This window comes from Hetaerina americana, unplaced genomic scaffold (assembly GCF_022747635.1).
Source record: "Hetaerina americana unplaced genomic scaffold, ioHetAmer1.1.p SCAF_15, whole genome shotgun sequence".
NCBI classification, from domain to species: domain Eukaryota; kingdom Metazoa; phylum Arthropoda; class Insecta; order Odonata; family Calopterygidae; genus Hetaerina; species Hetaerina americana.
The window spans coordinates 6,304,946-6,323,326 of record NW_027286625.1 but is presented as its reverse complement, the minus strand read 5'-3'; the positions used below and the strand labels follow the sequence as shown (position 1 = coordinate 6,323,326).

The 18,381-nt window shown below is 40.0% G+C and overlaps 1 protein-coding gene across 3 annotated transcripts in view; it reads left to right on the top strand.

The window, feature by feature from the left end:
* Positions 1-18,381, top strand: part of LOC139686779 (uncharacterized) — a 472,645-nt gene that overhangs the window by 411,811 nt on the left and 42,453 nt on the right. For all 3 annotated transcript variants that reach the window (XM_071583818.1, XM_071583820.1, XM_071583819.1), the window contains exon 4: positions 4,786-4,879. In XM_071583818.1, the coding sequence (XP_071439919.1) occupies positions 4,786-4,879 (94 nt within the window). The remainder of the gene's footprint in view (positions 1-4,785; positions 4,880-18,381) is intronic.

The window sequence follows — 18,381 nt, the reverse complement described above, 5'->3', positions numbered from 1 at the left end:
TGGATAAGTACAGAGTACTCGTGTTTTCCTCTAGTATCCTAGTAAATTTTCAAAATCAGACTCCACACAATGTTGGAAATATAATAGGACTGGCACGGTAATTGTGAGTCATTGAGTGTTTCTATTCGCTGATTTTTTATTACTACCTAGGAAATGTGAGAACATCATTTTAGCCCAGAATATATACAATCGACGCCATATTCTAGTTATTAATGAAGCATTGAAATTAATATTTGAACTTCAGCATTTATTAGGAGTTAGGTTGACTCTGTTAAGTCCACACGAATTTTGAAATAAAGTTTTTTAATATAAATTTGTTTGAAGCGAACGAACCTGAAATCTATGATAGGTAATAAGCATCAATTTAAAAATTCAACCTAATAATCTCTGGTACAAATTGTGTGGAATTTGGTGTAATAGAAATCAGATCAAAATTAGTCATAAAAAAATAACAATTTTGAGTAATTATGGGAAAACCCCTGAACTCACGTTGTAAGCTCTTCTTCCTCTGCATCTTGTTCTGTGTTCAATGGACTAATTTCTATTGATAAGTCTTATTGAATGAAAAAATTGATCATCTACTTCCAAGGTACTTCAAAATTGAAGGTAATTATTGGACGAATCTCGGTAGAGTTTTTAACCAACGCGGTCAAAGTAGTAGGGACGTAAGGAGAAGAATTGCGCTAGGCAAAGAGGCTTTCACAAGGAGGAGGGAGTTGATGACAGGGACTTTGAGTAAGTATGTTAAGAAAAGACCCGTAAAAACTTTGATATGGAGCGTAGCTATGTACGGCGCGGAAACGTGGCCATTGAAACAGGAGGATAGACGTAGACTGGAGGCTTTTGAAATGTGGGTGTGGAGAAGAATGGAGAAGGTGAAACGGACAGAGAGGAAAACGAACGAGGAAGTGCTTGGTATGGTGGGCGAAGAGAGGGTTTGTTGGGAGAAATCCAATGGAGGCAGGAGAAGTGGATGAAGGGGATATTGACCGGCAGTGGGATGTTGAAGACTGTAATTGAGGGGAGAATGCTAGGCAAACGAGGAAAGGGAAGGAACAGGATAGGGATGTTGGACGGGATGAAGGGAGGAAGAAAGTACTCAGAGCTGAAGAGGGACCTGATGTAGAGTATGATGTTGTGTTTTGCTAGGGGTCACAAGTTATTTAATTAGTAATTATATCCATCCAAAAACCTACCTTAACAGGTAGATTACCTAATAATAATAATAGCAATAGGGCGAATATAGCCTTCTAGTAGGTTACAGAATCAATTAATTACAATGTGCTCCGATGGATAAACACATATTGCAATCATCTACGGAAAGCGAATAACTAAACATCATAAAATTCATTCACGAGGATAGGTTTAAGTTCATGTCCTTCAGGTTAGTCGTAAAGATCAGTCGTAAAGGTGGCCACCGGGCTGCATAAAAGTTGAACCATCAATGATATGAAGGTATATTGAAGGTTTTGAGACACGTTCACGCTGAAGAATATGGAAGCAATCTTAATGGAGTGGGAAAGAACCGAAAAAGTGTTAGATAAGGGGCGAGGAAAGATATAAAGTTAGTGGAGGGCATTCCAAGCTGATAAAGATTGGGTCGAGGATATGCTGAAGGCCATAAAACCCGAGAAAACAAACGGGAAAGAGAGTGGAAAAGAATAGACATTTGATATGGCATTATGAGGTACGGAAACCAATAGGAACCTAAGAAGGTAATAATGACTTGATTGAGTGAACTAGTTTCGGAAACTGGGTTCCTTAAACCTGAATGTGTGAATTACCCGTACTTTCGGGATTATTCTTGATAACCTCAACCACCAAATAACTCAATCACTACTTTCAGGTTCGCCTAGATATAGTATAACCAAACGTGGATATTGATCTATGGAATATTTTCATAACTCCAAAGCAGATGCGGTAGCTCTCGGGAGAGGCCTCCTCACGCCAATTACCTATGATAGATGATGTTTTCCGTTTTCGCATTCGTATTTCGCATGCTTGCATAAATTTTTATCAACATCGCCACCCGTGAAGTTTTGCGACGTAAACGCATCTTCGCCTTCTCTCTCTCTTCCGCCGTTTACTATATTTTCACTTCCCCACTCCCCGCCGAACCGTTCCATCCCTTCCCGTCTCCACCTCTTGCTAATTGCCTCCCAGGTGCCCTGTCAATGACGATTTATGGTACCATTCGATCCGAGTCACGATCAGCGACGAGTCTCCCACTCTCCACCACCGCCACCAGAGCTTGTAAGTGCTTCTACAAACAGAAGTGCTTCGATATCAGAAAGGGGACGACTCAGTCCCCGGCGCCTCACAAGTCCATTAGCCCTCTTCAGCTTTTGTTTGCCCCCCTTGTCATCTTCCACGAAATCCGGCAGCGCGCCTTCTACGCCCGAGATTCCCTCACCTCTCGGACCGTAATTTATCCAGGCCAATGGATTTCATACGAAAATAATCGCTCAAAAAGTTTCCGGGAGTCGACAAGGGGAACGGATGCCTCCCGAGGCGGCCGGAACGATGTTTACCTCCGGCGTTTCGTGTTGACGGACCGAATTATGCGCTCGGCTCTCCTTGCTCTTAACCTTCACTCGATCGGCCTTTTAGACGTCGAGGGAGCCGACGAAGTTCCTTCTGGGATCGCACGATGATAACAGAGATCTCTCCTCTCCCGTTTCTCGAGATCATTACACTCCACTCGTGCCGTGCTATTTCCGTTCCCCGAGAATAGAACCTTACCTCGTCCTTCGTCAGGGGATCGCTGCAAATCCTGCTGTGCCTCCGATGGGTAATATTGTAAAATCCTAGTTGGCTTGAAGTTTATTTTCGCCTTTCCCTGTTGGATGTGACATTTTTGTAGGCATGTCAATGATTGAATGTTTCTCAATTAAATAACAGTTACATTTGATTACAGCACACCGGTATCTTTTTTTTTCCTTCGATTGTCACTTCTTCATTCCGACATTTTAGTGTTTTGCGGAGTGAGACTGCTGAATACTTGATCACCTGTCATTGAGTTGTCAGACTTACTGCGTCTCCGTTTCTGTATACTCCACGAGTTATGGCAATTAAAAACATCAGGCAAACCATGTGAGGCAAAACTTTCCAATTTTTAATTTAAGGCTTTATCATTCATTAATTTTAAATAGTATGTTATTTGAGTGGGTATTTCTTCTCATCTCCTTTAATTCTTGGGAAAATTGCAATGCGAGAGAAAGTTCATCATTTGAACCTTCTACGTGTGGATTTGAAATGCATTAAAACAAAATAATAGATGATATTCTCTACATATACTATTCTGATGATTTCTCTGCTGTCGAGTTGATTAACGCGAGATGCGTGATTACTGTTCCCCGATGTTATAAGTCAGTTTTCAAGTCCTTGTAGGGATGCAACTCAATATAGTTCCTTATGATAAAATGTAAAATGTCACTGCATTTCACCAGCGTATATTTACATAGCGCAAGTATGCTCACTGTATCTTTTTTATTTGTATGCGATTTGTCAAGTTCAATGTAGATTTTACGGCTGCTCTCAGAGGACTTTTACATTGATTTATTGTTTTGAGAAATATACTCTTGATCTCTTCAGTGTCACGCTTAGTAAGCCATGTCGTCTCGCCATGTAATTAGCTCGTGAGTTAGTCTCCATGGTGATTTTACTCAAAGGTACAAGTCGTTTTGCGAGTCACTTAAATGAAATGGAATATAATATATTTTAAATCTTGTCTTGCGAGAATCAAGGGCTGGACATTAGTACTGGAACAAATATTTTGTCATGAATATACTCTGCGTGGGAAAACCGCACGGACTTTTAGAACGAATTGGATCGGTAAATTATTTACTCGTTTCCAGCTCCGATGAGTCAATGACCTCGAGGATGGTGGATCTTTCATGGAGGAATTTATATTCTGTCTTTATATTATAATAGCAAGCTGCCTAAATTTCCCTGATGACACAAGATGATTCAACAATAGGACCCCTTGGGTTACGTGACGCCTGGTTTTGCCGGGCATACTATCTTTTTGAGGGTTGACGTCCGGGCGGGATTTTGATTTTCCGAAATTTTTGCATAGATTCAACCACATATGCGTATGTAGTATATTTGTGCACCTATATATTATTAAAGTGCCCCTCTCTTGAGCATGATCGTATCCTTTTGCCCTACATTTCTCGTATTTTTGTCCTACATTGAACCCAAATTAACCGGTAGCCTTAAGGACGACCCAACAGACAGCTGTATTAAATCTGCTGCTTCTTGGCACGGAATTTGGTCGTGAAATAAATACATTCGGCAACCGTTTTTGCGGGGGTCAAGGAGACAGGCAGACGACGAGTGGGAAATATCACATTATCGTCTCTCATCGCTATAAAAAGATTCACTCGCGGTCTCTCCTCGCGGGAGGCCCTCCGATCGAGTGGCCGGGGACCAAGGATGACGGAGGAGAGGCCTCCACTATTCAAACTGGGCGGAGTATCCCCGGAGACACGGACACCCTCGAGTGCGTGAGTGTCGAAGCAGAGTCATTGTGACTCTGCAACGTCCGCTTCGACTCGCACACGACTCGCGGACGAGTCACATACGACTCGCGGGCTCGAGCGGTGGAGTAGATCACTCGCCGCGAGGTGCATCTGCGCTCGTCGATGGGCAGTGCTCAGTCTATTCACTTCGGGCATGGTCGGTGTCTTTGGTGCATCGCGGCATCCGAAACATGGGTTGTCAAAAATGCACCCCGTCGCTTTCTCCCGACGATGTAATCACCTTCCCTCCCTTTCGTTGCAGATGCCCCGAGCGAGAGCGTGTACATGATATGTGGCGTCCTCATCGCAATGCTCCTGGTTGCCCTAATCATCGTCCTTCTTGCGGTGACAATAAGGTGAGTAATTTCCATTGTCACTTTAAGATAATTACTTTTTTTTATACGAATGGCCTAGTCCCTGGAAGAGACGGGATGGTATTAATTCGGAAGTACATAAACTTTTCTAATTCTCCGTAATTATTTCTTCATGGTTCGCCCATTCATTCAAACCACCACCACGTAGAAATAAGGCAATTCATTTTTTTGAGAACTAATCAAATCTTTGATAAGAACTAACGGGCATTATGATCTTATGATTTAATTACAATCATGATAGCGGTAGCATTAGTGGTAGTGAAACGAATAGAAATTTCTTACAGGCTAATAGATATTATTTTAAAGGATAAGTATTATGTCACTTGTAACCTACGGCGTTGATATAATGCAATATCAAGTACGTATTTGCGGGAGTAATTTGAAGGAAGAAAAACAATCTGTTACGCGGTCATTCCATCATAATCCATATACGTAGCTTTCCTTTATGTAACTTAGATAACTCATTGGGTTTTTGTATTAACCGAGGTAGTTTATTTGTTCAACAAGATACTGGTAATTTAATATTTGGTCTATAATTAAGTCATTATTGAAACTCGAATCGCTTCTATAATTCATTCCAGTCGAATAATCGAGAACGTTTAGAAGTCGGACGCTAATTCAATTCGATTGACCATAGTCATCGGATTTGTTACTATTGATTAGGCAAAGTGCCCATTCTCTGAGAATATTTGCGACATTTTTCTAAGAATGGGAAATTATGCCTGGTATGGCATTAGCGCAGGAAAATAGAATCGCATGAACCCACTGTCGACATGAACACGAAGGAGACAGATGAGTTATCCTTAGTAGTATGCAGTTTTAATATCGAGTTTTTAGTTACACTAGATTCACAGTGCCCCTTGCAGTTCGAGTGTTCTCAGAACCACGTCAGAGTTCAGAATCCGTATATATGCAAAAAAAAACGGTTTCGAACCACCTTTGCCATTATCCATTACCTTACCATGTACGAAATAAAATTTTACATTACGACAATTACTTATTTTTACAATCCAATTTTATTGAATTATTTACTATTCAATTCATTTAAAATTTGAAGTGAAGCACAAAAATTATCCAGAATGGTAATGCAGTTACATTTCGTAATAAAAGGATTCTATTTTCCCCTATGGAAATGGTAAAAATTTCATAATCTTTTATAATCTAAAGGAAAATGAATCGCGAAATTTCCTTGTCGTCGTTAAAGATTTTGCCTTTCTGTCGAACTCTTTTTAGTGTGCCCAGGAAAATTTAGAGACCTGCGCTGTAAAATGTCCATGACGACTACATTACAATTCCGCGTGGCGATTATTTTGTAGTTTATTGAAAAAAAGTCCTGTAAATGCATTTCTTAAGAGGTCCACATAAACTGTATGTGTAAACAATCGGGAATCCGCCTTGAACGAGGTTGTAAACCGGTTATCACACACACACACACACACACACACACACTACCTCAGATTTGAAAATCCATGTTCAAATCCTTGTCAAGTCCTGTGATTTTCATTCCACCAACTAATTACTTCACTTGCCTAGATCTTATCGAGCCTTCAAAAATGAGTACTTGTAGTCTTATATGTACATATAGTATCTCCCGTACACTGAGCTCCATTTGATACAGAGCAAGTTGATCCTCCCGTCTTATTTGAGGTGATGGGGTTTCCGAATCATCTCGTCCCACTTTGTGGTGTCGACTGCCGGCGAATTAGTTTGCGAATCTCTCCAAACGTGCGAACCGAATGTTTGCCGAGCAAATTAAAAAAAAGCAAATCACGTGACGTGCGAATGCATAAAAATCGTTGCCTCCGCGAAAAAGGCTCGCTCACTGTGACTTGCGCTATACGCTTCAAAAAAAATATCCTATTAACTGGTTTGTTTTTCCATGAATTGCTTTGTTCGAGGTGAGTAACAGCAGCAAAGAAACTAGCCCCTTTCCCACCTCAAGACAGCCTTTGGAATAAAGACAGAATACTTGAGATAATCGTATTCACGGAACGGGGAGGTTGGGATTTCCATCGGGAGGGAAAACTCTTTTAAATGTTCCGTAATTACAACGACCGCGGAGAGCACTTACGAAAAGTGGTTTCTGTGTTGTATTTTCTCGAATACTTATTGAAAAGTGAAACTTATGTAGCCAATCATATTCCTGGAGGAAGGACAAAAATCATTCAAATAAAAATGAGGAAGAGCTCTCGTCATCAAGAGAAATAATTATGCTACTTAAGGAAGAAGTACCAACTCATTGATGATTATAGAAGCAAGGGAGAGATGATAAGGGCTCAAGCTGAGATTTTCATTCAAAGATATAGCTTCAAAGGGAAAACTGTACCTGCTTTGGCTTCGGTCAAAATAAAAAAATTGTGGAAATTAAATTTGGACGAATATGGGACATGGTTGATATTTTCATCAGGGAATAAAAGATAGCAGAAAGTTGTAAATATGAAAATTAAGAAGGCTATTGAAAATCAAATTGATATAGATAGAGTAATAAACGAGAGACATAAACGAAGAAGTAAAGAAACGAAGAAGTAAAGAAACGAAGAAATATAGAGAGAAATAAACGAAGAATTCCCTTGAGGAGTGGGTGAAGTCATGGGTAACATTGACAAAAATTGAGTGAGATTGAATGGAAAAATGTTGTGGTGGCATGGTTGGACGAAAATCTGAATGGAAGGGGCCGAGGAAGTGAAGTAATTTAAAGGAAAATTGAGCTAAAATAATGATAAGAAAGTCATCTAACCTACCATTGCGAGAGTTTATGGAGGATATTGAGCTTGTCATAGAAAAGGATAGCTTTGAAAACTACAACAAATTAATTCCAGGATATAGTGTGATATAAGTGAAGGAACAAAGCCGTTTATTAACTGTTGAACGATCGTGCATCAGCTATAACAACCCAATTGAACTCACTTGGTTCCCGGCCAATTAATAATCGTCTTCAATACCTGTTGCAAGATCCACGATTTGATGGCCGTATACACGATAATCTGATGGATCAATATGGACAAACAGTTACTATGGATTTACATTAATCAATTTAGGGAATATAAAATGAAAAAAGGCCAAAAATGAAATACTGGCCAAAATTGTGTTCAGTGTTAACTCACCAATCAAATCGCGAAAGGGAAACAAGTGTTTTGGTAAAAACCCGAAAGTTATGGGCTGACTTTCCTGAATTCGGGTTTGTGGCGTTTGCCGATGAAATCTTATACCGTTGGTATCATCTACTTTTAGGAAGTATGGTCCAATTATTATGTTATCCCCATTTTCGTGAGGTTAACAGAAGGGTTGAGGAAATAAGGAGTATGCTGTAACATTATTTTGCTTTCAGAAAACTGAAGTACATTGGGAACACACGATTTTACCGGAGTATTTAAGGTCACAAATTAAATTAGTGCTTGCTACAGCTGTCTGATTTATTTTATTTTCACTACAATCGAACGAGTGAAATGTATTTCCTATGTTTTTGAGACTTAAGTTGATATTTTGTAGAAAAATCATTTCATAGAGTGACATATTTTACGTAGTTGATAGGGACAAATATTTTTATCTATAGTTGTGTGTGCGCTGTAAAGTCGTATAAGTAACTTACAATTTTAGTTACATAGGTTATATTCATTTTTTGACAAGCGTAAAAAGTCTATGAGCACGATAAAGGCATACAATGTTTATTTTATTACGAGTTAAATCTAATTTTTGATTGATTGATGCCCATGTCATCTTGGGATTTTCATATGATAGCATACAATTGGACTCTTAGCTTGTCTTTGTGCGTCTCATAATTTTTCACACACGAATAAACACGCATAAATAGTTTAACATCAGAAAACGTAAATTTTATTTTTTTTTTCTTTCCGTGCGTTCAAAAGTCTTTCTTTCCTCGTGGCTGCTGACAGTCGAACAGCCGGAAAATATCCGAGATGCATGCAACGAGTTGAAAGCTCTTAATTAAGGTTGGGCGGATCAGTGAGTGACCCCATGCTAACTTTGTACTTTCAGTTTGCCATTTTTGCATTATACTGTTATGAAATTTATTGGTAAGAAATTTCGGACGATTAAAAATTTACATATATGGTTACTCTGGTTTAGCTGTATAAATATTTATAAAACCTTGCACTTAATGATTTAGAATAACATCGCGGAAATTTGAAGGGTCCGTTAACCCTTTGAGCAGAGCTTTCGGACTGGGTGTCCAGGGTTCAAACCCGAGTGAGGTCTCTAAGCATCTTAAGCTTCACCCAACCCGTTTAATTTCTATGATAGCCCCTTTTTCCTGTCACACCGCAAGCGGTACAGGGGAACGAATTGCCTTCCCCCCTTACCCTGAACTGGTGTGAATTTCACACGCCGGGTACGTAGGGCTTACAACTGGTGAGAATCGAATGCTCCACCCTGGCCCATCCAAATCAACCTTCGTGCCCAGTTTAACGGTACAGAATTTCGATTTCGAAGATTCCAACGAGTAAAATTATCATTTAAAATCAATTGAGTTTCATATTTGTGCCGTTCTTTTGTGGATGTTTGTAACTTGTTGAAAAAAAAGATTCTCGAGTTTGGCCCTCGGAGTTCAAAACTGTGAGGTTAGTGATCGGTAAACTGTCCAACTGCTTGATGACTGTCAATCTAGCTGACCAAAATACTGACAATGGTATCACTCTTCCCAAAAACAAACACTTTGCTCACTATCGGATGTTAGCTTAGAGAAATTAGCGAAATGAAATTCACGAAAAATGCATCCGATATTGTTTTTTTTATGCACACCAGGCTGGACCAAGATGGGGTTGTTGGAGACCCATGTTCCCGAACGCCCGCAGATGAGCATTTTTCCGGATGATTGGGAATTCATTTCGCAAAAGATGATCGCGAGGACATGGATTGAACTTCGCAAAGGTGTCCTACAAGAAATGGAGTCGTTCGAAATGGAATAATTTCTCAAAACCCTTCAGTCCCGATGAGCGGAGAATCATCACTTGTGGTGGGTTTCACGAATGGAATTTCCCCCACCCCCTCTCTCCCCCATCGGAAGGAATCCTCCCAAGTCAAGCCTTTCTTCATTCGCGCGAAGCCCTCTCCCTTCCATCGCCACCACCCCCCGGAAGCTAAGACTCGGAAGGTTCAAAGGCTCGGAGAGATACTATATTTCTTGACTTCAGGCGCCCATCGTTTGGAAAAGAGACACGCACACAATTGAGAAAAACCCAGGCAACAATGCTGGGATGGGAGACGCGAGGCGAGAAATAAACAAATGATAACTCCGGAATTTTATCGCGAAGAGAGAAAATAACGCGCTCTATTGACGTTAGAAAATAGGAGCGTTCGGACAATGGGCCTCGTTCGTGGAAGAAGGGATGAATTCGGTTTCTCTGACCAAATTAGGTCCCATGATTCATTTCGGCGTCTCCTCCAATGTGTTCCCAGGTAATCGAAGAGGAAAATTCTCCTGGCTAATAATCAGATGAAAGAGAACATTGGCGTTCCATTTAAGGAAACGTTTTTGAATACATCGGATTAGTTTACAAGTAATGAATTTTTAGTTGGTCTCAAGGCATACGATGAGCAAACTACTACGCAGTTAGTGCAGAAATATTACTTCGTTTTAAAATATACGGTTGAGAGTTCTCTATGAATTAATTAATACCCATAGAGCATAATTGATTTAAGATGGGCAATAATTAATTACCTGTCGATGCTTCGTACCTAGAGGCAATAAAAAATATGCATGCAATTTTATCAACAAAAAAAGGACATTTCCAGCTGTTGTATATTACTCCACAAATAATGATAAATTATTAACTTCAGCTGCGTAATTTTATATTTAAATGATAAAATTGGAGCGAATCAGCAATGATGTCATTTCTTTATGCATTTTCAATGTCTCATCAAATACCTTTGAAAAGACATTAGTGGAACTCTTTTTTTTTCTTAAGCCACTCTTGAGGGTGTCAGAGTGTAAATAGTGCAGATGAGTGTCGGGTGATCTCTATGACAAGATAATGAAAAATATATCTAGAAATCAAGTTAGCACAGTTTTATTAAATCAATTCTAGTATTCGTATTCCATTTCTCATATCGTGTAGTTGATAACTATCTTTCTGGACAAGCAAATCGAATAGTATTTATATCTTACTTCTCAAGTCATTACTAAATGTCTCTACGTAGTATAGCTTCATATAATTCAAATTTCTTGTGAAAATACGGAAAATATTAATTTTTTTTGGGCGATTCTGTGATCTAAGTCTATTAAAACATCAGAGTAATTTTTTGTCTGAAAATACTTACCTGTTATAAGCAATACTCTTCATAAACAATATTTACCTTAAAAATGTTTGCATTGGAAAATCAAATCATTATGCTTTTCAAGGAAATTATCATACTTTTAAATTAAATTTTCATACCATTCGATTCAATAATCATACTTGCAATTAGTATTATCATATTATCGCATTTAATTACTGTACCCACTTCTGAATTTATTTATTCATCGTTCTAAGAAATTAAATTTTGCCGCCTCCCGGGCGTTTCCATCTGTAATTGTTGATAGAGTTTACTTCCATTCGTCAATTCTAACTTATTCGTGGATGACGACCATTTTCCATGCCGTGCGGTACTACGACTGGTAAGCTCGTATGTAATAAATCGTTTAACTTTCTTCCGCAAATAAATTATTTCGTCGAGTGGGGGATTCTGATTATATTAAGATGGACGCTCAGGGTTTTTTCATGAGTTGTTCCCTTCGAGTCTCTCGCCACCTCAACGAACGGCGCCATGTTGCAGTTAACCGCAGCGAAGAGGTTCATTCCGGTTTCTCTGAACGGCGTCTTATGAAGCGAGTGGGAAAAGCGAACGAGGTTGCCTGGAATCATTGTGGGTGATTGCGTGGGATCTCTTTCTCTCATCCACTCGAACCGCAGTCCAGAAGGAAAAGAGGCTAAGTGGATAGGTTGTTTGTAACTACGTAACATAATGGCAATTTCCGTGCAGACGGATTGATCTAAGGGGAGGAAGGATACCATCGAATATAGGCGATATCGTCGAAAAGATCACGTGTTTCAGCTCACTAGAAATGTTTGAAATAAAATTATGCCAAACATTTACGTAAACGGGCCTCACTTTGGTCTCCTTCAAACCGTTTTACTATCTCTCTGTCTCGATACAAAAAAAAATGATTTTGTGAAACCCATTTCTGGAAGATTTTCTGTTTTTATTTACTCATTATATTGAAGAGGATTCATTATTCTAGTTCCCAGAAACTCCCATCATTGTAGATGGCTTCCTAAATATAATGAGCTTACTTGAAAAAAGGTTTTTGAGATAATTTTGAGTCTATTATGAATCTATCAACCATTTATCTACATTATCGTTTACGTCATGCAAATATCCTGTAGGTGTTCTTTCTTTGTAATAGAATTGATTTTATCTAAAAGAAGGTAACGCACTAAGTTAAGTATAATACTATTTTTGTTTTTCGTGTACATCTATGGAACATCAATGTGTTGCTTTTTTAATAAAAACTGATTTTCTTGGAAGTATTTTTTTGTAGAAGTTATTTAAAGAATTCAGCTCTTCTTGACTCCACTTTTGTTGAGTATGTGACACCAGAAAGAATTTTGTTATCTTTGGGAATAAAAAGGCTCGGAGTGGGGTCGTGACGGGAAGGTCAGATTAGTTAAAATCACATTTTAACAATGGAGTGCTACTGCATATTCTTGAGACTCACTGGATGTAATAAAATGTAATGTGACATCACTCATTTAAATAGGAAAATACTAAGTTTAGCATTTACAAGCTTGTATAGTTTAACCATTAATTCCTAGCCAATCGCATATCAACGACTGGATGACGGGCATAATCTTGTACAAAATAATTACCCAAATTAATAAATGTTGAGGGCAAGCAAAACGTAACCATCACAACTTCAAACTTCACCCACATATTAATCCCTTAAACCCCTTCATCCTTCCCTGTCTATTTCCAGGTTTGCTTGCACCCGACGGCAAGATGTCTCTCGCGGTTTTGTCACATTTGATTGGTGACGATTGGCATCTGTATCTTCCACCAATAATAAAATGAATTTCCTTCAGTTCTCTAATACCTGTACATCGGCAATTTACGGTTTGTGATAAAACTAAGAAATCCGTTCCGCGAAATATTAGTAGTCGGGTTACCTGAGTTCTGGATTTTCCTGGATAGGTCCTATTTTTCCAATCTTCCAGGAATGGGATGCCTCGAAATATGTAAATGTATAGGTTCACGTTTCTATGCGTAACTTGTTTAATACGAAGCGTCCTTTTTTTGGACAAAAAGTTCCTCTTCGTATCAAATTCCTTTTTCCCTACGCTTGATTAAAAGCATACGTCAACCATGCAAAAGGGTCAGTTTCGGGCCGCGGGGTCTCTTTTTCTTTCTCTCTCTCTTGTCCGACGCACCGTTGGCGTAAGCCGTGAAGCAGGCCGTTGCCCCGCTTTTACGGCAGGAAAATTGCTCGCGCATTTTACGTACCTGCTGCTCGGTCGTCTGGCTCGGCACCAACTCCCCGGATCAGAGGGGGGATTAATATGAAAAGCGAATAAATGGTGCGCTCGGTGGAGGAATGGAGGAAAAGTCGCGAGCGTGCGTATGAACGACGTTGATTGGGCAGTGCCTCTCCTCTCCCTTGGGGAGAAACAGGTTATGAGTGGACGGGGAAGCCCCGCCATCGACAGGCTGGACGTGGAACCCGGGAGCGTCCAGCGTCAGCGGAGAAATTTCGGAGCAGGCGTCGCTCGTCATCAAGTCCGAACGTAATATCGAAATATTTTTGCGACAAACACGCAACAACCCAGGCTCAGATTATTGAGTTTGGAGATATCGCGGTGGAAAAAGTCGAGAGGGCTCACTAATCGATTCGAAATCTTCGAAGGAAACGTCAGCTGTCTCGAAGAAGACCGTGCCAGACGGTGAAATCCCTGTGCAAAAAAAAAGGATTTTTGGCGCTAAATTTTTTGCGACACTTTTATTTCAAGTTTATTTCCAAAGTTATCTGTTTACTAAAATCTACACAGATGGTAATAAAACCATGCAGCTTGTTTTTGGGTGGCTCTGAAACATGGTCGTTGGGGCTTCAGTGAGACGTGGAGGTGGAATATGATGGGTAAAAAACAAGCGAAGCAGTAGAAGATGACCTAAGGTTGCTAGTATAAACTTAAAGGAGGCAGGTAATGTAGATCCAGGGCGTATTGCTTGGCATTCGAATGTTGAAGGCTGTGGTAGATAGTGTGATGATGTTAGGCAAGGGAAGGAAAAGAATAAACGTACAACGAAATGAAGGGCGAGAGAAATGTGTGAGGATAAGCTGAATGGTTGAATATAATGCTGTGTGTAAACCTAGTACATGTGTCTTAGGCGAGGCTTCGTATTGTAGCAGTGGTATTTCTCTGTGCCCATCAAAACCCTACCTTAACCATTAGACTAATTATGCATAGCCTTTGCTTATGGACAGCAGGATGGCACAAAACATATTTACCGAGTTTTCAGTCTGCATAAGGGACTTTTTATTAATATAGGCATTCATTCGCGCGTTTCACTTGTCTCATATCATTATCAGGCACATAAAGTGCCTAGGAAACATATCAATTAAAATTAACTACAGAATTAAGCTTTTCATTCATTCAGTTCAAACAAAAGTTATAACGAGATATTTCGAACGGGATTATATTTGAAAAACAGTCTACTTATATCAGCTGCCGCGGACCGCATAAAAAGCAGTGGCGCGCCCAATGCGGGCCGTGGAGTGTACCCCACCGTGCTAAGGCTATCATTGACAGTAAATATCATTAGAGCAGATGTCCTGGTGAATAGAATCCTTGAATGCATTAAGAGGAGCTGATTGAACCCGTGCGACTAACTCTCATGTGAAGACAAAAGAGTGCCGGCGAGCGAATGAAAAATCTATCCGAACCCAATCAGTTCTTGCCCAGGATTTGTGTATGTTAGGATGCAGGAGAGAAGTGAGAGTAAAACATTTAGCCACCCTTTCTTCTCGATTGACCGTATTTTTAGGAAAAATCAACCGAATAAATATATCAGAATATCAAATAACATTTGGTGCGCCGTTCCTCTAAGCCTGGCTGCAGGTCTCAAGGCTTTATCCCCCCCTTTTAATGTTATTAAATAGTTTCGTTACTCGCAGCAGTGGGGATTATTTTTAGTTTATTTTCGTCTCAAACTGAGGAAACTTCAAGATCAGAATTCCGTCCGTCGGAGTGGGTGCTGAACTGTTATCCCCTTGGGTATTTCATCGACATGAGGCCTGTATAACGCTAGGTACCGGTCTGTACACGCATGTATATCTCCGCTTGCGGAGTCTCGCTTATCCGAAACCACCGATCCAGCCGTAAATGTCGCCAAAAGCATCATTTGTTGTTCGTATTTTTTCAACATTTTCTGGTAGTTTCAGTACTTTGCTTTTTCCGGCCGCTTCCATGGAAGTTTACAGCATTCATCCGCGCAATTCTCTTCCTCCACCTTCCAAGCTATCTGATAGACAGAACTGGGAGCTAGAGTTTAATAAATTGAGCCTCGGGAAGCGGAAAGAGGTCACGGCTTTCCTCGGGAACCGGGAGAGATTTCTTATCGTCACCTTCGTCGTCTCACATCACAATCCCGAGAGTCCCAATGGGAGACAACGTTGCTCATCCACTAAGCCCGTAAAATTTGAGTTGCCGTGCCGTTTTTAAGATACCCTCTCCTACCTTAATTAGCACAGCTCTGAAAGTCCCGTACCTGCAATAAATTTTCGCCCTGCGTCCCTCGCCGTCTTCCTCATTTGCCTCTCTCCCTCTGTCCTCGTCCAAACATGGGTTTTAGGGTACTGGAACGAAGCTAATTCGATCTATTCGCGTGTCTTTATTAAATCCTTTCTCCCCATCAAGGGACTTAAAACCTTTGCAAATGAGGACGTGTCAGCAGAGTTGTGGTTATTCAAACAAAGTTAATTCCGAATCGAAACGAACGATAACTTGAACATTTTAAACTAAATAAGTTTAGTTAATTTAACTAAAGAATGTTCAGTTCAAGAAAATGTATGTTACGTGACATACACCATGTGTTATTACTCTTTATAATCATCAATAAGAAATAATTGTGCAAAGGTATTTAAATTTAATAAAGGAGGCTAGCGATTGCAGAAACTCTTACGTTATTAAGTGCTCATCTTTCAATGGGTTAGTTGCGTCATGTCGGATGCTGACATTCTGAGATCAATGAGATTCTGTTTTTATACCATATTAGATTATCAATTCATTTAACTGATTATAGGTAGTTAACATATCGAGTAATGGAATGCAAATTTTCAGATTTTTGGGAATACATTTGAATAAATCATTTCAGAGAGAATTTTAGTGAAATTTTTCACGAGAAGGTTCGTAAATATTTTCAACATTTGGAATATTTTTCCCAAATTTTCTCGACGCTATATATAATTATTTGTTAATAATTCACAGTTTTATTTGATGCTAAGAAATATTTTGCTTTTGTTAATTGCTGTCGCGATGTCTTAATCGAGAGAAGAATGTTGGGTAAGCTAGCTATAATCAGAAAAAAGAATATGCAAATATTGGGCCTACTGAAAATAGGCAAGAATTAGAAAAAGGAGTTGAGGAATCGTTTGTTTTTAATACAGAATTTTTCCGAGTGCCTATTTAATGTCATTTTGATCAGGTCTTAGATTTGTAGTAGTTTTATTAAATCCATCATAAAGTTACCTAACGATAGAGCACCATAATGGTAGAGATATCTTACCTTTAGTTTGATTTTGTCAGGAAACCATTTAGAGCGAATGCAGCAATGGTTAGAAATGACACCAATGGACTGTTGACTGAAAGGTTTTCCGAAGAAATGTTCGACAGCACGGGAGTGGTCGGCCGTGCGGGCAGATGGATCATCAGCCCAGGTGGGAATTATCGCCGAGCCATAACACATTCGCTCGTGTGGGAGTAGGTACTCGAAGCCATTCGCAAAACCGGAAGAGAGCATTTCGCGCCTCCGTACCTGCCCCCTCCCCCACCCTCGTTCCAACATTTCCTTCGACATGCATTTCCAAGAAGTCACGTGGCCCTGCTGCATGCATGTTTATCGTTCCGTCAAGGGCCATATCACGCCACGTCCACCCTTCTTGTCGACTGAGAACCACAGAGCACACATCCTTCCACGGTTCATTCGTCAGGCGGTCGGACAGTGCCAAGCGTGGCACACCTCCAAGGGCCTGTGCGGAACTCTCACTTAAATCCACACAATACCCTATGGCGTGTGGCAGGGTGGGGGGGAATTCGGTCGCCGGCCGTTGATATAGTAATGTGGGTATGTGTGAACACGTTTCGTGAAGGTTTCGTGTAAGGAAAAGGGAGGTGACAACAAGGTCTGCGTATCACACATCCAACAAGGTCTGCCTATCGCACATGTTGAGTAGTTTAGGCCTTGATTTTTCCCTGACCACGAATTGTGCGAGAGATAAACGAGTGTTTGAACCTATCAGTACGGGAGTCCATTTGTCACAGTCATATGTTCTAACCTTTCCATATAGCGTGGGTTGTTGATGACTTCCTCGATGTGAGAATTAAATCCTTGTGCAACACATTTTTCTTTCAGTCATATTTTATTTTCTCTCTTGGAAGGGGTTGGAAGTTTTAGCAATAATTCTGTGGGCTGTTAAGCGTAACAGTTTCAGAAAGATTTGGTGTGAATCTAGTGGAGAATTCCACTGGGATGTGAAGGGAAAACAAAAAGAACTGACTTATACGCATGATCCCCTCATTCAACGTCTTCCAAATGGAAAATTTTGCTTTTGGTGACTCGATAAAATCTCGTACCCTGTCTATAAATATTCTGCTAATTTTGTAATGCCTGGATGTAACAGCGAATGAAGAATTCCTTTTTAGAACTCGCTCCTTGTGTTGCACATTCCCCAAACTTACTATAGTGACTATTATCTCCCGCAGTTAGGGATTCTATACTTGGGTCCAGTATAAAAAGTCGGTTCCGGGTTAATCAGGAACCGTTCGGAAATCTGTATTTCCCGTTTTCAACCTGTTTCCCAATCATCTTACCTATCTCTTTCAAGATGGGACGAACCTTCCCTCCTCAAAATGACGTCAATTTTCTCCAATGAACTCACAGGGAATTTTTTTGCCTAAGCTTGGTCGTTAGAATTCATCCAAATCATCCGACGGGCATAATTCCAAACTTTAACTCCCTTTTTCCTTTCGCAAAAGGCAATTGAATATTCTCAATGAGCAAAATTTAAGGGAGACTTTAGAGGAATCCATAACTTTAACAGTTTTCCACAATAATGGACTGATTGTACTCATATGTCTTTCAATAGGTCGAAATTTCAACGTCCGGAAGGAGATGACTGATGCCTTTTTACTTATTTCATTTAATCCTCCCTCTCTCCTCGTCATTAAGTTTCAATTTAAATAAACCCCACCCATTCAAACCTCTTCCTGTGTTTG